General features: G+C 41.4%; 1 protein-coding gene across 10 annotated transcripts in view; it reads right to left on the bottom strand.

The window, feature by feature from the left end:
• ARHGAP44 (Rho GTPase activating protein 44) overlaps positions 1-21,349 on the bottom strand; it is a 120,921-nt gene that overhangs the window by 32,418 nt on the left and 67,154 nt on the right. For 9 of the 10 annotated variants that reach the window (XM_081965589.1, XM_081965592.1, XM_081965594.1 and 6 more), the window contains exons 2-11: positions 14,360-14,399; positions 11,495-11,599; positions 11,142-11,218; positions 5,459-5,570; positions 3,807-3,883; positions 2,225-2,342; positions 1,817-1,885; positions 1,602-1,683; positions 488-615; positions 125-236 (exon numbers count right to left, since the gene is read on the bottom strand). In XM_081965589.1, the coding sequence (XP_081821715.1) occupies positions 125-236; positions 488-615; positions 1,602-1,683; positions 1,817-1,885; positions 2,225-2,342; positions 3,807-3,883; positions 5,459-5,570; positions 11,142-11,218; positions 11,495-11,599; positions 14,360-14,399 (920 nt within the window). The remainder of the gene's footprint in view (positions 1-124; positions 237-487; positions 616-1,601; positions 1,684-1,816; positions 1,886-2,224; positions 2,343-3,806; positions 3,884-5,458; positions 5,571-11,141; positions 11,219-11,494; positions 11,600-14,359; positions 14,400-21,349) is intronic. The other variant, XM_081965591.1, reaches the window with a different exon arrangement.

Genomic DNA, 21,349 nt, shown 5'->3' with positions numbered 1-21,349 from the left:
TATCATAAACTGGCGAGCAGTAGTTGTCCTTGGTCTGCATTTCCCACTGGAGGTGCCTTCTATGGTCCAAATTCTTGTCATTCGTTATGAAGACCATCTGATAGGCTAAAGAGTGATGCCCTACCTGCAATGGCATGGGGATCTGCTGAATATTCCTGAACATCCACAACACAGCAGTCTAATGCTGCCTTAAGCTTCTTTAATTTGGAAGCAGAGGGAGCCACTCGGAAGAGACCCTGCAAACCAAAGAGAAGCAAAATAAAATCTGATTGAGGTGCCAAGCTCCATGAACACAGACTTGGAGTCATACGGCATGGGTTCTCTGAAAACAAGAGAATGAATGTTTTTTCTAACCCCCTTTCCGGGTGTTTCATTTGTTTATGCAACTGATCTACCACTCATAACCCCAGTGGATTCTAGGCAGCTTACAGAATCTCTAGCTATAAAATTGAACCTCAAAAAAAGAAAGGAAGCAATCCGTACAGACCTCCTCCTGCATGCCACATTCAAGGAGCATAGTGACACAGGCCTCGATAGGGAAGGAGATCTCCCGGCCACTGACAGCGAGATGTTCCTCTAACGGCTTCCCAAAGGAGGGCTTTTCAATCCAAGCTTCTGTAGAAGGCAGTTCCAAAAAAGATACAATCAAAACAGAACAGTTTGCTACACTTGAGCTACTCCTTCCTCCATAGCTCCTAACAACTGCATACAGAAGGATGAGAAAAATCAGTAAATATTCAGTTTCATTTATGTGGCAGACCAAGAGGAAGTGAAATTTTTCTGCAGTTATTTTTGCTCTTCTCCTATTTAGATCTAGATTCAGGCCCCTCAGAATTTATTTATATGTTTATATGTATTTACATCGTGGAGTCTTTGATGCTCTCTGAGCTTAGTTGTTTTCTTGCAGATGTTTCATTACTGAATTAGATAAAATCATCAGTGCTAGATGGGTTTGCTCTCATTTTAAATACTAGTGGTTTGCTCTGTCATGTACGGCTATTGTAGCATCCTTATGTCCACATGATTATAATTTGGGCACTTCATGCCCAGTGGGTGTTTACATGCTCCAATGTCATGTGGTTGCCATTTGTGTGCTTCACAGGCAGTTTCTGACAAACAAGTCAATGGAAAAGCTGGCAGTAAAATCACAGATTGTGATATCTATGTGATATCTTGCTTAATGACCAATGGTAATTTGTGTAACAATCAGAGCAAAAGTGAGATTGAAAACTGTCTGTCATGGTCACGGGCTGTCTCCCTTAATGCCTGTGTTGTTTAGTGGTCATTAGACTAAGACTATCTGTCCATCCCATTGAGTCCTTGCATTTTCGAATAAGGTGGCAGTAATCAGTCTCAAATGGTAATTTGAGTATTATTTGGGGGTATTCTGACTGGATGGTGTTATTAACTGGATGTGATTATTATTCACTCTCTAACTTGGTAAATAAGGCAACAATAGCAGAGTGGAAGTTTATGGATTTTATGCTTAATTGAGAAATGAATCATCCTGAGACAAGACAGGAGTCACGTTGCCTGAACAAAGAGTCCATAATGTGTCTTGTACATAGTGGTAATGGTAACCTGAGAAGCACCATACTTACCCTGCTGTGCTTTGATTTGAGGCAACACATTCTGCAAAAGTGCTAATGACTTTCTGTGGTACTCTGCTTGCACTTCTATTAACTGGGAGAAAAATAAAATGGGATGTAGGCTGTAAGAATACACGATCTGAAAGGCACCACGGTATTACAAAGGGAAGGGGGAAGGAAGCCAAAGAGGGACAAAGATGCTAAAAGCCAGGCTTTTTGATACTTACAGTCTGGAAATAGTTTGCATAGTCTATCTCTTTGGCCACAAAATTGTACATGTCAGCTGAGAGCTGATCCTGCAGGAGGTACCAAAAAAAAAAAAAAAGAGCACAGATTCTAACTCAAACTCAAAACACCTGAAGTGTTGCTAGATGTTTCCTTATCTTTACAGAAAATTTAAAATATATCCAAAAAAGCAGAGCAAGGCTAATTGTATTGCAATTTACAGGGCTAATATTCCTTTTATTGATCTGTTTGACACAAATCAGCAAATACACAATAATACCACTTCCTGATTGATTATTTGCCATCCCAACTACCAGATTTACATGTATAATAAAAAATGGATTTACAGCTACTTTCTGGCCACCTCCCGGACGTCAATTGACTAGAATAAAAAGGGGGAGGGGAGATACCCTGCAAATCTCCACTCTGTTTGCTGCCTCCTCCATCTCTTCCCTGAGAGCATCCGCTTTGGCACCCGAAGGCTGCAAGTTGCTTGACAAACCTGAAGACTTGGCTGACTGTTGCCATCTGTAGGAGAAAGAAGAGCAAAGATGTAGGCTGTTCAGTGGGACACAGGACCTATCTTAGCACTATTTCTTGCTGCCTTGCCAGAACAATATAAGATCATGTCACATGGAAGGGAGCACAGCTTAGCTTTCTCTCTGCCACAAACACAAGCTAATTTTAAGAGTGAAGGCACTTTTGTTAGCATGAACTGATGCCAACATTTTCAAATACTCATCCCTCAGAGGTATTTTTTTCCCTCCACAGAAATGTCAGCTCAGTGTCTTTGTGATTTCAAATTTCTCCATTTTTAAGGCAATGTCATAGCTTTTTCAGAAGGAGGCAAAAATAGCTGGTTTTTTTTTGAGGAATACCAAGAAATAAAAGCAATGTGTGTATCTTCAGGCAAATAGTCACTCTCTAGCTTCACAAAGAACACAGAAACACTAGAAAGATTTCATTTTATTTATTTTCATCAGTGAAAATCTCAGCCGTGGATTCCACAACTGGAAGGTGTGAAAGACAACAATGCTTTTGGCCTAGTCAGGGCAAGGCCTCTGGCTAATAAAGGATATTGAAGCAACCATGTCTATTTCAATGCCAATCTGAACATTAATTTTTCCCTGGACAATCAAGATTGAAAACGTATGACAGAGTATTGCAAGGAAAATGAAATTCCTCCTGTTCTCTTTTCTTTCTTTGAAAGAAATCTTTTTGGATTAGAATAGCAGAGACAATGGGATTTTGTAGATCACTATTTTAGTTGATCAAGATGGTGATTACAGAATTCAATTGTGTTTGCTTTTTTATAAGAATAGGAAGAGGAGATTGGGACTGATTACTGGAGACAACTTAGTGACTCCAGCTCTCTAATGAGATGTCTTATTCAAGTTACTTTCATCCCACCCATGTAGGGTTCATATCATTGCATTCGGATGATGTTCTGGAAACCCCTGAAATCTTGATTATTTTCCCAAGCCTTGGGTAGGATGGTAAGACCTTGCAACATTCTGTTCTATTTAATATGATTCTTCTTTTTCTTTTTATGGATGTGTATCTCTTTGTTCTTTCATTTTATTGTTCCAGCTTTTTTTTATAATGTAAAAGGATTCTGTGTCCAGAATCACTGTGAGTTGGATGTTTTTTAATCTATGCAAATAAATACATCTTTGAAGAATCTTTCCCCCCATTTTTTAAAATCATAAAGTCAGCACTAATAGATTTTCCCCTGTACCACAATGGCCACTGCCAACCCAAACTGAAGGCTGACGGAGAGAGCACACATTTGTACAATCCTGATGTATAAATGACAGGAGACAGGTCAGTCTAGCATAAAACTCCATCTGGGATGGATTTTCTTTTTCAATACTGAAAGCCGCCCTAAGGAAACTTGTTCTAAAAACTAGTTCAGCAATAAAAACAGACACATGAAGCAAACAAAGACTTGGCATTGCAAAGGCAACTGAGGAAAAAAAAAATGTCTCTTACCTTGTCCTTGATGAATCCATGTCCAGGACTAATTTTGCTAAGTGCTTCCTCTGTTTTTGAATATTTGGGATTTCTACCTGAAGTAGTATTTTTTGTTTTAAAAAAAGAGGACAATTAATATAAGGTATATTGATAAAGAATAAGACTGCATTGCAAATTCTATGTACTGAACTTAAATGACATCATAGTAAATTTGCAGGCCTAGCATTACAGCCAGTGCCAGAACCATGGACAGCTCCTATCCTATGAGAACACTCACATGGCTAGCAAGAGAACTTGCCGCCATCACCTTCAGAATAGCCACTAGCATTTAAGGAACAAAGCTGGAAGGAAAAGAAGCCTTCCCCTAGAACAGCTTTACAACCTGGTATTTTCCATGTGTGTGGCATTTTGATCATCATAAAGCACAACCAGGCGGCTATGTACCCTGAAAAGTCCCAGAACCCTTTGGCCCATAACATCCTAAGAACACAAGGAAAAATGGTGTGGGGGCACAGAAGAGAGAATGTAGCTCTGCAATTCCTGTCCCATTGTAGTAGTTGCAGAGAAAAATTAATAGAATTTCACATACATATGTATATATGAATGAAAAAAAATTGGATTACAGGTAGTTCTTGGTCAATGACTGGCCTATTTAGCAACAGTATGAATTTATGATGATACAGGAAAAGTAGTTTGATGAATAGTTCTCACTCATGACAATTGTAACATTCCTATGGGCACATGATCAAGATCCAGGTGCTTTGCAAGTGGCAGCGGTTTACAATGGTCACAGGGGGTCCCATGGCCACCTAATTACCATTTGCAAACTTCAGCGTCAGCTTTTGACAGGCAAAGTAAGTGGAGAAGCCAACAGAAAGTTACAAGTTACAGTCATGTGATGTTACCTTTAATGACCACAGGTGATTTAAACAGAATCACAGACTGTAAGTCTGGCGTAGGGATGCGATGTTTCACTTAATGACCATGTTGCTTAGCAATGAGGTTGCCTCTCTCAATTGTGGTCGTTAAGTTAAGATTACCAGAATGTGTTTGTGTTGTCTGCAGGAAAAACTCAGGAGTAATTAAACCAGACAGTATCTCCATAAATAGACTGAAAACAAACTGTGAGGACTCTCTCTGCTTAGTTCCTCTGTGAAGTACCTTGCAGATGATATAAGCCCTAAACGGATGCTCACTTCTGACTCTTGTAATCACAGTGATAAACATGGTTCATTTAGTACTTGAACACCAGGATAGTGTCAGATCAGTGGTGTGATTAAAATAATTTAACAACCAGTTCTCTCCCCTAATGATTTCTTCCAACAGCCAGTTCACCAAACTGCTCAGAAAGTTAACAACAGGTTCTCCCGAAGTGGTGCGAACTGGCTGAATCCCTCCACTGAATCAGATACATTTTTCCTACTTGGTTGTGAATTTGACTTCTTTTGACTTCTATTACCTTATCAATTCCCTCCATGCATTTTGTTGATATGCTATTATTTCCTTTCATTCCAAGATCCAAACTCCAAGAGGCCAGAGACCACAAGTTTTTGACTACAAACAGATCCTGAAATGCCTCCTGTTCTCAGATCTGCTAGAGATCCACTCGCATTTATACCAAACCTAAAAGACCCACGGCAAAGATTCACTTTGAAATAAGCAACTCTTACCTCTGCCAACACAAACAATGGTTCTATCACATCCCTTTCAACTTGCAGCTCAAAGTGGATGAGCTCTTGAGCTAGCTTATCCTCTGCTTCTCCACATAATTTCAGCATCTTCCTGCAAGGAGAACAGGCAGATCTCAAGGGAGAAAGCAAGCAATAGATTAGGACAGCAGTTGATCCAAGAGATGTTCCTCAGAGGCAGGGCAGGGTAGATGTCTACCATTAATGATGCTTAGAGTCACCTGAACCAGGAGATGGGCAACAAATAAATTTGACAAACAAACAAACAATGTGCCATTCTTTAGACTCAGAAAGTTGCAGAGCATGGAGACTTCTATGGCTTGTTACCTTTGTTATTTTACTACACATTTTCCCACTGAAAAGTCACTTTCAGTGATAAATAAATAATCAGTAAAAATCGTGGGTAGTAAGAAACGGCTACATGCTGTTCCAGTTTCATGCTGTGATTTATCCCTCGATTTATTTGACTTGATGTTGCATGTTGGAGATCGATCATAATGGATTATAAAGTCCTAAGCTAAAGAGGTCTGTAGGAAAAAGTGGTGGCTTATTTACAATTAGTAGAAGCAATTCAAATGGGCGGAAGGGTAAATTATTTATCACGAACACTGTATTTGTGGCTTTAAATTCTTTTTTTCTTCTTTGTGATGATTTGTGCTTGTGAGCTGTCTCCTCTTTTATGAGGAAAAAGCTGGAAGTAAGGCTCATTAAATTAGTCACTTCAACCTTACCACAAGCATTCAACATGTTTTCATATGAATCAATTGCCCAAATGGAGAAACTTTATTGTGATTGAAATGACAGTTGGTCTTACCTGAACTGTTGTTTTAGGAGGTTTTGCAGGATTAGCCAGGGTTGGGTATTGTGATGTCCAATTGGCCTCGAGACAGAGTTAATTTGAAGCCACACCTCTGTGCTCCTTGCTTCTGGTTCCCAGTTTCAACGAGTCAAGCCCACTGCAAAACACCTGAAAACAAGTCATAAGGGAACACACCCTATCCCCTGAACTCCCCCAACCCCTGGACCAATGCTAGGGCAGGAACCTGGCTAATCCTGCAAAACCTCTTAAAACAACAGTTCAGGTAAGACCAACTGTCATTTTCCGGAGGAATTTTGCAGGATTAGCCAGGATTGGGACATACCCAAGTTAACGTCCCTCGGAGGAGCATTATTGGTCCTGGGCCCCTCATGTGCTACCACCTGTTGTAACACCCTATGACCAAATGCCGCATCAGCCAATGCAAATGCGTCTAAGCTGTAGTGCCTGATGAAGGGAGACGGGGACGCCCATATAGCTGCCCTGCAAATCTCCATGATAGGCGCCTGTGTGGCCGCCAAGGTAGCCGCACTTCTGGGGCACCGGAAGGTGCTGAACCTCATAGGCCAATGCGATGGCCAGCTTTATCCACCTCCCTATAGCCGAGGAGAACACCCTCTTCTCCAGGGAAGACGGATAAAAGGAAACGAAGAGCGCCTAAGGTAAATGCGCAAGGCATGCCTGACATCCAGCCAGTGCCAAAGACACTCCCTATCATGAGACGGGTCCGGACAAAAATCTGGTAATACCACCTCCTGTGACCTGTGGAAAAGGGAGTTAACCTTGGAAACAAAAGTCGAATCCAGTCACAGGACGACTCGATTATTGTGGAATGTACAAAGATCTGACCTGGAGGAGCGCGTCGTCTCCCGCCATCCCCCGAGCCAGGAACCGAGAGAAGAACCGATCCACCTGAGCGTTGTGCAGTATGGCAAACAGGTCAACCTCCGGATGGCCGAACCTGATGGCCTTTCAGAGAAAGGCTCCACTCCTCGTAGTCAACTGTGGCCCGACTGAGCCAGTCGGCTTGATGGTTATCCACTCCTGTGATGTGCTCCAACCAGAGCGATCGAAGATGCCTCTCCGCACAGGCGCCGTGCCATCGCCTCGGTTCGAAGAGCCCTGGAGTGTGTGCCGCCATGTCGGTTGACGTGGGCCTTCGCTGCCACATTGTCAGTCAGCACCAAGACGTCTCGATCCTGAACAAGGTCCTCGAAGTGCTGCAATGCCAAGTTAATCGCTCGCAGTTCCAGACAATTTATATTGTGTTGGAGGTCCAACCAGGTCCAACGCCCCTGCACCATCCGGGACTCCAAGAGAGCTCCCCACCTGTACAAGCTGGCGTCCATTGTTAGGATGAGGCACTCCGGCTCCCTGAACTCACAGCCCTTGTGTGGCGCTGGGGAGTGCCACCACTTCAATGACAGTTGCACATGTGGTGTCACTGGAATCTTTTCCTTGGAATTGCTGGAGTTTGACCTCTGATGTGGCAGAAGATGCCACTGGAGCGGCCTCGCGGGTAGACTAGCCCAAGAGACCATGTCTATGCAAGAAATGAATTTCCCCAGCAAGCTGGAGAGCACTACTACAGGAACAAAATGTTGACTTCTAACTTGTCTAACTAAGGCTAACAAACTAACTTTACGGTCGTGGGACAGGAACACCTTCCCTAGCTTAGAGTCTATGATGGTCCCCAGGTGAGGAATCCTGGTGGCGGGAACAAGGGAACTCTTATCTAGGTTAACTGAAAAACCTAACTGCTGCAGTGTGGAAACCACCAACGAAATATACCCCCTCACCCGCTTAAACACTGCTGCTTGGACTAAGATGTCATTGAGATAGCACTGGAGCCTGACAGAGCACTCATGGAGGTAAGCCACCACTGTGGCCAGTGGTGAAGGTCCACGGCGCCGACGGTAAGCCAAACGGTAGGGCCCTATACTGGTAGTGGCTACCTAAATAGGAGAATGAGATACTTATGATGGCCAGGGAAAACGAGGATATGGAGGTAAGCCTCCATCAGGTCGATGGAGGCCATGAAGTCATTGTGCCTGACCCCCGCCAAGATGGATTTAAGCGATGCCATCTTGAATCTTTTATAGACTAAGTAAAAATTTAGCAGTTTAAGATCCAGAATCGCCCTCCTTCCCCCCGAACTCTTCGGAACGACAAAGAGGTTGGAATAGAAACCTGACCCCACTTGGTCCGGTGGAACCAGTTCCACACCCTAATCTCTAGGAGGTGTCGGATCGCCTGCCTCATGAGAGAGCCTTTGTCTTTACTCTTGGCGACCGAAAACATCTGAAAATGGTTTGGCAGAATGGAGAGAAACTCTAGGCGCAGGCCAAACCTGATGATATTCAGAATCCAGGCATCAGTGATAATCTCAGCCCAGGCATCATCAAACAGAAACAGTCTGCTGCCTATGGGTTGGGTCGCTATTGACCTATCTGCCCCGGCGGTAGGGACGGCCACCTCCCCCCCAAAACGGCCTCTTCCCCTGGGGTTGGAACTTAGGCCTATCCCTGGTGTAGTGCCTATCTGACTGCCTATCTGATCTCGGAAAATACCTGCTGTGCTGCGCCTCCTGATCTGACTGATGATAGGACTGCTTCCCCTTTGCAGGCATAGGAATGACCTTCTTTTTATTCTTGTCCTCAATGAGATTGGGTCCAACGGGGTACTGAAAAGGGATCCCCCGGAATAAGGTGATGATGCCAGGGGCCCTTTGCCTTGTTCTCCGCTTGTCAACCACAGGAGACGTCGGGAGGTCACCGAGGCCGCCATTGTCCGTGAGGCATACTTCATGGCATGCAGAGTGGCGTCCACAGAGAATTGTGCAACAGCAACCAGCTTGTTGAGATCTTGATGAGTATGCACCTCCTCAGGTGGAATCCTTTCCTGCATCTGTTGTAGCCAAAGGATAGCCGTGTGGCTGAAGAACGATGCAGAGGCAGCTGCCTTAATGGCCCACATGAAAGACTGGAATGTTTTATGAAGGGTCAGCTCTGTCTTCTTGTCCTCGTCCTTCAAGTAATCAGCCACATCACCAGACACCACCGTTGACGTGGACACCAATGCCACTACTGGAAGGGCCACTGTGGGCACCTGCAATGCCTCAGAGAAACTAGGTTCCATGTTAAAGAACCTCCTATCACTGCTGCTGGGGTTGGGAAATGTTCCTGGCTTTTACCACTGCTTTTTAACTACCTCTAGGAACAACTTAGGGGCAGGGATGTCTTCCTTCGCTGGAGGAGGCTCTGAGTAAACTCGATCCTCCAGCTTTTTCTCCGGACCACCCTCTTTGGCACCCTCACCCAGTTGCACTGTGGCCCTGGCTTTGTGCAACAGTGACTTGAACAAATCCAGAGGAAACAGACCAGAGAATGCTGGTGCCTCAGGTTTTGAGGGATCCTCATCATCAGACATATCTACATCTCTCTGAACCTGATCCCCCGCCATGGAACCCTCGCTAGAAGGAAAAACAGGCCAGCGCACCTCCAAGGGGGAAGGCCTCGGCCTGGCCTGAGCAGTGGCACCCCCTCAGGGACCTTTGCCACCATTGTGGGTCGCACAGAGCCCTTCTGTAACCCAGCAGAAATTCCATGTGAAATTGCAGAGGAGATAAACCTCTGAATGCTTGCTGGAAGCTGCTCCATGTCTCTAACGAAAGAATCCTCCTCCTCCTCCTCTTGTGCACAGCTTTCAGACCGTGGAGCCAATGTGGCCTGATGGGACTATCCCCCTTGCACTGAAAAGAATCCCTTAGATAGGGGCCCTGTTCCACCATGGAGAGTGGGGGGGGGGAGGTGAAATGTCCCTGAGATACACTGGGGAATCCCCTGTGAGGAGACCTAGACCTGGATCTAATGGGAGATCTAGAACTCAAGGAAGAACTAGGCCTCAAGGAAGAACAAGGGCTCTGTTCAGCCTTGGACACCTGCTTTTCCAGGGCCCTGTGCCTCCTTTCCTCATCCTTCTGCAAGGCCTTGGAGGATTTTCCAGCTGCTGCAGTTTTTCGGAGTCTCACAGAGGCTGTGGGCCTCACTCGGGCCGCACTGGAGGTCCCCTCCCCAGGGTACAATGGGGGGGGGGGGGAATCTGGCCTCTCCTCTGAATCTGCCATGGCACCAAGTCAGGGCTCCACCAGGCTCAGCCACCAGAAACAGCAGGACCAAAAAACAGCTTCTTCCAATCACTCACTGGTAGACCTTTCTTGCCCCATTTGCAAGCCGCACAGCCGCCGGCAACACCATGCGGCGTGCCATGCAGTCCTCGCTGTCCTGCGCCGCTCTGGGTGTCCTGGCGTTGATCTGGGCCTGCAGGGCCTTGCTGCTGCCGCCGCTGCAGAGAGGCTGGCCACCCAGGAAGGCAGGGATGAAAATGAGGCTTCATAGTAGCCTCTGCCCCAGCCCATGTGGCCCGCAGGAATTGAGGTCCCAAAATGGCCACCGTAATGGCATCCTGCCTCTAAAGCCCCAAGAAGCAACTTTTAAATCCCTTACCGGTAGCCGGGAGTGAGCCACACTAAGGGGAGGCTTCCAGGTGTCAGATGAAGGCAAGGGGAAGAAGGCAGCGAGAAAGAATTTGCAGGATGGCACTGGATTGTTTTTGGAAGAATCAGGAACCAAAAGCAACCTGTCTTTCTTCAGCCAGACAGAGTTGAAACTGGGAACCAGAAGCAAAGAGCACAGAGGCGTGGCTTCAAATTAACTCTGTCTCGAGACCAATTGGACATCACAATACCCAATCCTGGCTAATCCTGCAAAATTCCTCCGGAAAACACCTTCCTAGCTTCTCCCTTCCCAGAGTGGTAGCTGTTCCGCAGACACTGGACTGGAATCTTACCCAAGCAGGCAGTCATCTCCTAGGATAGCTGAACCCTCCATCAAGCACTGAGCAAGTGACGTCAAAGGCAATTTCTTCTGCAACAAAAGCAACTGTTGTATGATTTTTTTTAATAAAAAAGAACCAATGATATCCCAGCCTTTTCATCTCTCATTCAGAAAACAGTTCTACTTCCACATAATCAGTATTTTGAACCATTCACTTCCCACCATATTCTTGGAGAATTCATTCATATACAGTACATGAAAGTGGAAAGCCCCTTGAAGGGGTATTTGCATCTTAATTCCACTGCTTTCTCTTTTCGGGGTAAAAGAGTCCTATTCCCTGATACAGTGGATGTCAGGATCTCTCACCGAGCGCTTATCAGAATCTGATCCTTGCTGCCCCTGAAGACATGCCGTCAGCTTCTTGTGCGTGCTATGGGAGACCTGCTTCACCAGCTCCAAACGCTTCTCCACCTGTGGATGGACAGCTCAGATATCACATCAGAAAAATGCATCCTTATTTCCCAGCATGCAACTCTCCTCATGGTAAATCTTCCTCCTCAAGGTAAACTGCTCCTCAAAGTAAATCCATGACCAACCTTTACACACATTTTCATAATTCAGTTACAATTTGCTTTCTGAAACGGTCTTTTTTTTATAGTATGCTGAACCGTGCAAAATGAGAGAACATATCCCATTACTCCTTAACACAAATATAACTTTAATGCTTAGACCTAGTATTATGTTGGGCCATAATGTGGTTTGCATGACTGGATACATCCTGATTTAAAGAAGTCAAGTGGAATTTGTAATTTACTGATTACAGCAGATGAGCAAAAGTAGGCATACGTGGTTTCTTTCTAATTTCTTAGCTTATTCTTTGTTTGTTGCTGTAATTGACCCAACCACCTGATTAATCTATAGAGGTACAAGGAAAGATCAGTTTTTTAAGAAGGAAAAATACTGACAAGACTAGTATCAACAAACAAGCAGTGACTGCAATAGTTATTTTCCATGTTGATTTATTGATAAAACCAAGAATCTTACATTAAAACAACTGTGATTTTGCATGAATTGTAGCACTTAGCATGAATAGTGCTTTTTGTATCCCAATAATATATGAATTATTACAGTTAGTAAACTAATTTAACAGGAAACAAAGTGACAATTATTTTAGCATTCATTTTAATTAAATTGTCTTAAAATATAATTTAAACCTTATTAGCCTAAATAAATGTGTACTAACCTAAGAGAGAATGAACAGAGTCATAAAAAGTAAGTTATAGAACGATTTATGAGTGTTCAAGGGCAGTAGATAAATCCTGGGGAGAAGTGAATCTGGTTTGGGGTTAATGAAAGTTAGAATCAGGACTAGACTTTGGAAAACCAAGAATGTTAAGGCAATTTTTCACTTTACATTTTGTACTCAAACATAAATATCAGTATAATTAGATGTATATTTTGTCAAGTATGATGGAAGATCAAATGTAAGTAACATTCAAAGGGATGAAGTCATTTGATGTATGTGAACTTTGTATTTTCACATATCTTACTGAATTATATTTCTTAAATTATATTTCTAAAATAAGAGTCAATGCTTCATATCTTGAGTAGATTATGTACTAAAAACAATTCTAAAATCTAATTAGAGTAATAATGATTTTTCAGGTCCCTTGGTGAATTAGCTAAGAAAGTATGGTTTGACAAGAATTACATACTATGACAAATCTCATTAAATAACTATGGAGGTGGAAGGAACTACAATGAGAATTTGCTAATGGTTATCTTCAGAGACTAGCTACCTAACCTACATGATTAGGCAGCATTATGATACTTCAGGTCCCATCCATTAAGTAGTATCACATGATGGAACCTGGGAAGCAGAACCTGTCCTCTGGAGAACACACACACACACGTACACACAGAGGGAGTTTGCATCAAGATACACCTGCCCATGTTCAAAATAATTCTAAAAAATTGCATATGGCTACTGCACGTTAGTTTCTCTTTTAATGGTTGCTTTTCATCTGCCATTTCAGTGGCTATTTTGTTTTTGTTTTAATTGTATTGCATGATTGGTTTTGCTGTATAGACTTCTTTTAGGGTATAAAATGACTGTATAACTTCCATAAATAAAAAAATAGGTAGGTAGGAGATACGTAAGTAAGTAAACCTGAAAGACAGTTATCATGTCTTAGTTCCCAAGTGTTCAATGAGTCAGGCAGGTGTACACTTAAAAGTATTTGACAGGGCAGAGGGCCAGTGCATTGAAATATAAGCAGGCTTTTGTGGAAAGCTAACCTAGATAATGCAGACATAAACATTAGACTTAGGTCAATTGTACAACTCGTTAAATAAAAGCCAGGCCAGTTACATATCCTCAAGTTGTTCCTACTGACCATCTGTTTTATATTTAGAATCTCTGAATAGGAACATAAGGCCTAGGCAGAACATACACAAGTAACTATCACAATGGCAGGAATCACAGATGTCCAAGAGACAAAAATATAATGGACTTGATTGCATTTATTATGTGTGACCCAGCCTACACATGAGTACCTAATATTTGGAAGGGACTGTTTTTTTGAAGTAACTTTCCCTCAAAAGCTTTGGACATGAACACATACAGTATAATCTCAGCCAGCATGGCCATTAGCCAAGCTGGTTGGAGCTGATGGAAGATCAATTCCAAAACATTTGGAGGCTACCATACTTGGAAAGGCAGCTCTAGAGACTAGGATCATGTTAGAAGCTTAATATAGTTTCATATATCTTCCCAATGATTGAATATAATTGATCCTGACACAGAAACCTTTATCTTGATTAGGGACATATTTCAGACATTTAAACACAGAGTATCACAGAATTCAGCAACATTCAGTGAGTCTGCTCTGGAGTTAACCCTTCTTGAAAATAGTATTCACTATCAGTAGAAAGATGAAATGTGAGTAAATGTGAATATTAGCAGAACATGTTTTTTTTAAAAAATGTAATTTAATATTTTCTACTTAATCGCTTTCTAACTAAAATAAAGTTCAAATATGTAACAGTAGAGTCTTCTTTAAAAAATAGAGATCTTTCCCTTAACACATCAACTTTATTCCCGAAACCTTTGTCATTCTTGGTCCCAGTAAATTCTATCAGAAAGACTGTTTTTTTTATTTCATGCGTGGCAAATTTAAGTATCAAACAATGGCAAGCATAAGGTATCAGGGGGAAAAAACAGCATAGTACCTGCAAAAGATCTTCATTCAGAACTTCTGTTTTCTCAGCCCTAAAACAAAAAGAAAGCATAGTAATTCAAGATAACACGATGAATAGTTTGTCGCACTTTAAAAGTGAAATTTGAAACTTAGAAACCTGGACAAAACTAAAGAAGAGCACAACTTTCAAGGCTGATTAGAACAGAGACCATTGTACAAAATAAGAGAAAACCATCCTATTGCTTGGTGACACTGCTAGTAGCCTAAGACTAAGGCTAACTGCAACCTATATCATATATCCTATAGCAAGTGAAAATCAAACTTTTAGACATAACACTTACTGCTTACTGATCTACTTACCCTTATCTTTCTTGACCTTCACAAAACTATAGCTGAAATGAACCCCCTTGGACCCCATTTTGGCTGGCAGAGTGCTGCAGGAGACCATCCAGGCTGAAAATGGGGCATATGGGGGCCTGTGCATCTCTTGTGCCCTGTTTGGCAGCCAGAGATACCGCGGGCCAGTCATTTGCTAGTTCCAGGCTGGCCCCACAGGCCAAATTTAAGCACCCCATGGGCTGAATCCAGCCCACGGGCCTTGAGTTTGACACCCCTGTTCTAGAATCTCAACTTCTAGACTTTTACAATAACGAATAGTTCTATGAATTTCCCTTAATATTTAGGAATTCTAATCAGTACGAAGTCCCCCCCCCCTAATATTCATATGGAGTCATTTCTGTAATTCCCACAAATTATTGTTGTTCTACCCCACTGGATCTTGCCTTCATCTTTCTGTAAACAATTCTCAGACTTTTTCTTCACTCTTTTTTTCCTCAAGCCTCAACACATTCAGCACTTTCAACCATATCTTAGAATATCTAGGTTTTCAGACTCTGCATCCTTATTCTGATCATCTTCTATAAATGCATATCCTAGAGTGTGGCCTCCAATACTCAATACTCAAATCCAAACACACCAGCTCCATTTTTCTATGAGAAGTGCACACATTTTATAGATTTTGGGAATAGAATTTGCAGAGAGACTTAAAGCAAGATTTTGCCAGTTGTCAAAAGGGCACTCAATTTATTAGAAATTTTAATCAAAAGGTAGGGACTGCCTTATAGGAAAGAATGTCTCCTCATATTAATATATCAGAACGGGTCAAAAAGTTATTCATCCTTTCTTCTCCCTGCAGACCTGTAGGCTTCTTAGTCAGATTTGCTTTCTCATCCTAGGATCAAAGGAATTCTAATTTGCTGTTCCTGACTTCATACTATTTTTCCTTTGTCTGCCTTCAGAATCAAACGGATATAAACCACAGGGTTATTCTAAAGAAATATAGTTGCATAAACTCTTCTGCATATTAAGACTTTAAGACATTGACTGGCAGCCACCCAGATGGCTGGCTATATAAATGTTTTAAATAAATAAATTGGTACTTGTGCATGTATTGCTAAAGCAGTTCAATTTTTAACATTAATCTGGAAATCTGGCCCTTAAAGACATTTGAACTGAATAAACATATAGGACATTGTATTTTAAAGGAACATGTGGACATTAAAAAAGAGTGCTTTTGCTGTTACATGACTATCATTCTTCAAAAGTAATATCTGAATGTTAATTTTGCAGATCAAATATCACTTTCAAGTTCAAATTCAAAGACAAAATTGGATGATAAATTCCAACTGCAATGTGTTCTGATTTAAATTGTGATGTTTGTCTGAGTATATCGAGTCATTTTAAATATTACTATTTTTTTGATTCAATAAAAATAAGACTACTGATTAAATTTTTATCTTTTGCTTGAACAAAAATAATTATTTGGTAGATTGAATCAACAATCCCTAATTTACTCCAGCAATCTGTCTTTTAATATAGCCAGGCAAATATCCTTGAATGATTCCAAAGTGAAGAACTGGTGCCAGATTTAGAAATTCTCAACATATCTCTGTACATTCCTAGGTATCATGGTTAATAGTCACTGGGATATATTATTCCATAACTATATTCAATATTTATATCTAAGTCAACATGACTACTTTTTAAAGTAGAAAATCTTTAATTTATGTGGGCAAATGTTTGGGTAAATTGGTTTCTGGTGAAAGAAACTGTATATTTATGTATTGATTTTAAAACCATGAAGTTTTAACATTTAGCTTTTCTCATATACAAGCCAACATTTAGCTTTTCTCATATAAAAAGCCCTAAATATATGCATCTTTCAGTGTGCAACATTAATAAAATAATCTATTGCTCTGTCTCTAGTTCATGTTTTCCATTCTCCAGCTTAGTACCTTGATGTGTTGGGACAACAATGTTGAAAAAAAAGTAATACTTGATATATCTAATTTAAATAATAAAACCATCACTGCAAGTCAAGTTGGGTATAGGTAATTTAAATATTCTTTTTCCTGTCTGTCAGGGTTTCTCATATCTTTTTAGTAATAATAAATAAAAAACCTCCTTTATTCTTTATTTCTAGATCACTACTTATAATTTCCCAACAGAGATCTTCCTTCTCAAGCTATTACAACAAATTAAGCTTTATGGTTAATTGAAAAATCTGAAGAATTCATACTTTTGCTTGAATAAAGATCCATAACCCCACTGAAAGCTTTCTAAACACCTTATGGCAATTTTCTCTCTAACAGCTGGGATGAGTAGGCATACTTTCTTCAAATAGAAGTGTGATATATTAATGTTTGCCAAATTCAAAAGTACTTTTTATCCCCTTCTCTCCCACCACCAAAAGCCATTGGTTGCTAGCTATCATTATTCTAGGGAGGAAGCCAATTTTAACTATTAAAAAAAAATAGAACCAACTGAAAAATAGGTTTTTAAGATGAAAAATATCTAAAACACTGAGTCCTATATGAGAAGTGTGCAAAATGAATTGGAGAGATTTAATGAATTAGAAAGTTTCTGGATCATTGAATTCTACCAGCATCCCTTGTTTCAGTATAAGGTAGAAACTGACTACTGTGATAACCACTGAGGCATGTAATCAATATATCAATGTAGTTATTACAAAAGTAATGGACTCATATTTATGACCATGTTTCCAGTTTTTTTTAAAGTGCAGCTTTATGAGACATGAACATTATACAGTATTTATTGTATTTTAAAAGCATAATTTTTACACAATCTACTTTCTTGGAAAAAAAAGATCATGCTCTTAAAATAACTGAGTGAAGGATGTTTTAAAAATTCTATCTATCTTTTTCAATGAAAAACTGAATTATATGAAAATAGTGGGTTTAAAAAAAACTAAACTATAAAGCTACGGAAGGAAAACACACACCAAAACACTATAAGGGGCTGATTCAGCTTGATACATTTCTTAATGTAATCTATATGAGCATATAGAGAAAAAGATATGAAAATTGAACCATTTTCCCCTCATTTATTAATTCAGATTTCTATCCCTCTAAAATCAGAACCCCTTGGTGACTTATATGTAACATAAAAAGACCAGTCAAAATATCCATTCCAATATGCAAGCCAAACAAGCTTCATGGATAACAATAAAAACAATAGACAAAACCATAAAGAAACAAGAAAACTTAAAATAAAGATGAAACAATGTCTTATTCAACAATTTCTGAAATATCAGAAAAAAAAGGGCTAGCTTGATTTCCATGGGGAGGCTGTTCTACAGTTCGTTACTGCCATAGAAAACCAGGGCCACCCTCACTTCAGACCTCCAATCCTCCTAGAATTGAAGGCTGTTTAACAGTTTCTTCCTAAGCAATGTAATTGATTGTGACAAAGGCTTTATAGGTCACAGCCAGCACTTTAAGTTGTGTTGAAAAGCAGCCAGCAGTCTACAAAATCAGTATTACAAGTTCCAAATGCTAGGAGCCTGAATGTACATGGGCCACTGCATTTTGAACCAATTCTAGCTTGTGAGCAGCAGTCAGAAGTACAATTCCCAATATGACACATTGAAGTAGTCTTAACATTTACTGATGAGGGCTTGGCTTACTGTGGCCAGTTCCTGCTGCCCAGATAATGTCACAACTAGCAAAAGCTGGAGATAGACCCACCTGGTGATAATTTCAACCTGGCATCCCAGGAAGAGCCATGAATCCGGAAAGATATCCGAATCATGAATATGCTTCCTGATCTATAGTGTTTATTTGTCAAACAATATTCTGGTGGTGACAAAGAATTCTGATGTTATCAATTTTGACTTACTAAGATTTATCTTTGGTCTGTTCTCCACTACTCAGATCCTTACAACTTCCAGATACCGCATGACAAAGTAGAGTTGACTTTCTTCATCATATTAAACCCCAGGTCATCAAAAAGGTATTTCAGTGACGTCAGGGAAATATTAAGAAGCAGGGGACCAATCCCTGAGCATCCTATATATCCATGATGGCGAACCTATGGCACATATACCACAGGTGGCATGTGGAGCCTTCTCTACGGGCACATGAGCCATCGCCCAGCTCAGTTCCACCATGCATGTGTGCGCGCCTCCCGCCGCCCAGTTGATTTTTAGGTCTCTGCCATGCATGCAGGAAAAGCCTATGCATGCTTGGGGGCAGGGGCGCGCACGCATATGTGGGGGTGGGGGGAGTGTGGGGCAGAGGAAAAAAAACCCTGCAGACTGTTTTTGTCCCAGGAGGCTTCAGAGATGCCTGCTAGGCCTAAATGGGGTGCGCGTGGGGGGTCGTGTACGCAAGCGTGGGTGGGCGGGGAGCACAGGGGGTCACACGTGCATACACAAGGGGCAGGGCGTAGGGGGTATCACACATGCATTGCATTATGGGTGTGGGTCCGCACCTGCATGCTGTCACACATGCGCGCAGGCCTTCGGCATGCGAGGACAAAAAGGTTAGCCATCACTGCTATATATCAAGGGAAAACAGCCAACATCTCCTCCTCTCTCATATACTGGAATCATCCACTGAGGACTGCATAGAACCATTGCAGAACAATGTCTCTTATCCCAACCCTGCAGTGGGTCCAATGGGATAACCAGAATGGGTGCACTGTTCCTATCCATGAACAGTCATCTATGTTGAAGGCTGGGTTCTTAGGACAAGGACTGGGCTCATTTCTCCATCAAACCTATCTCCCTGCAATCAATCTTTTCCTGTCTTCATTCTTGTTTAATCAATTTTTTTTATTACAACCTATCAACTATCTTTTCATCTTATTTTTGTAAACTTCGACAAGCATATTCATCTTTACAAGGGCTCAAAGAGACACAAAGACTGTTCTGTTCTTCAGTGTTACAGATGAGGGACAGGGCTCATTTCTATCCATAAACAATTGAAGAATAGTAATGGGAAAAGGAAGGGAGATGGGTGGGGCCTGATAAATGGATTCTCATTGAAGATACAGGTGGTCCTCAACTTACGACCACAATTGAGCCCAGAATTTATGTTTTTAAGTGAGAAATTTGTTAAGTGAGCTTTGTCCCATTCTATGACGTTGCTTGCCGCATTTGTTAACTGAATGACTGCCGTTGTTAAATTACTAACATGGTTATTCAGTGGATCTGGCTTTCCCATTGACTTTCTTTGTCAGAAGGCCTCAAAAGATGGTCACATGACCATGGAACACTGCAACTGTCATAAATATGAAGACGCATCCTAATGTAATTCCATGGGGGATGCTGCAACAGTCATGTGTGTGAAAAACCTCACTTTTTTTCAGTGCCATTGTAACTTTGAACAGTCACTAAACAAACTCTTGTAAATCAAGGACTACCTGTACCCTAATGAACATATCCACCCAAGGCCAATGAGCTATCGTGGTGAATGCCTCCAGTGGATACAAACTATCTCCAGTAGTATTACTATAGTTGTGGTTCGTTCAGGAGAAGCAGCTGTAGTTTGATTTCCAGTTGGAAGAGTTCTTTTGCGTTTTCAACCCTGTATATTTATTTATTCTTTAAATTTATATGTTGCCCAATTACCAGTGACTAGCCACATTGTTAGAAACATCTAAAAATCAAGAAAATACTACATGGATTTTTCTCCATGCAGTCATATCCTGTAATCTTCACACAGAAAAAATATTGGGCTCTATAATGGGCAGTGGCAAAGAGGCAGCCTATCATTCCCAAAGGAAGCAATCTGAAACTATAGCCTGCACTGCTGGTAACATCATAAATTAAGCGAAGAGTTTCAGAGATTAATTGGCACACTACCTGAAGTTACAATCCAGGTCAGTTCTTGCTTGAACTTACTCTTTAATTTTAACTAATTACTGCAACATTTATAGGATGAAGCTGTCATCCACCCCCACCTCCAAGATTTATGAATGGTTATTGTGTTTCCCCGAAAATAAGACAGGGTCTTATTTTCTTTTGACCCCTGAAATAAGCGCTTGGCCTTATTTTCGGGGAGGTCTTATTATTTTTGAGGTGCAGGAGGTGGTGAGCATGGTCACCTCATGGTTGCTGCTGTGTTGCAATATTTTGAGGGGGGGCTTATTTTTGAGGGATGACTTATTTTAGCTCATGCGCTCAAAAGCCCAATTGGGCTTATTATCTGGGGTAGTCTTATTTTCAGGAAACAGAGTACATAAATGAAATATGTTTCTGCTAAGCTGTAGTTGTTATTACAGCAGAAGAAGTTGGATCACAGTCCATTAAGATCCAGTGGCTCAAAGCTGTGAGAGATCTTAGATCAGTGTTTCTCAACCTTGGCAACTTGAAGATGTCTGGACTTCAACTCCCAGAATTCCCCATGCTGGCTGGAAAATTCTGGGAGTTGAAATCCAGACATCTTCAAGTTGCCAAGGTTGAGAAACACTGGCTTAGATCCTCTGATAAATGCAGCTTCAGGTTGGCAAATGGAACAGTTCTCTTAGAGATCCAAGCAGTTACTAAAACTGATTCTGCTTAATATGTGTGCAAAGCCTCAAATGCAGCTGGAAGTGATTTTTCCAAGTCAAAAGTGGCAGTGAAAGGTACAGTTAAATTGAATAATTAGAGAGAGAACAACAATTCAAAGTCTGCCTGACCCTCCATCGCTCGCTCAATGTTTCGCCCGCCCGGATT

Source organism: Natrix helvetica, assembly GCF_964273705.1.
Source record: "Natrix helvetica genome assembly, chromosome: 1".
Lineage (NCBI taxonomy): Eukaryota > Metazoa > Chordata > Lepidosauria > Squamata > Natricidae > Natrix > Natrix helvetica.
Note: the sequence above shows the minus strand (reverse complement) of the source record. Positions and strands in the feature narration are given on the sequence as shown.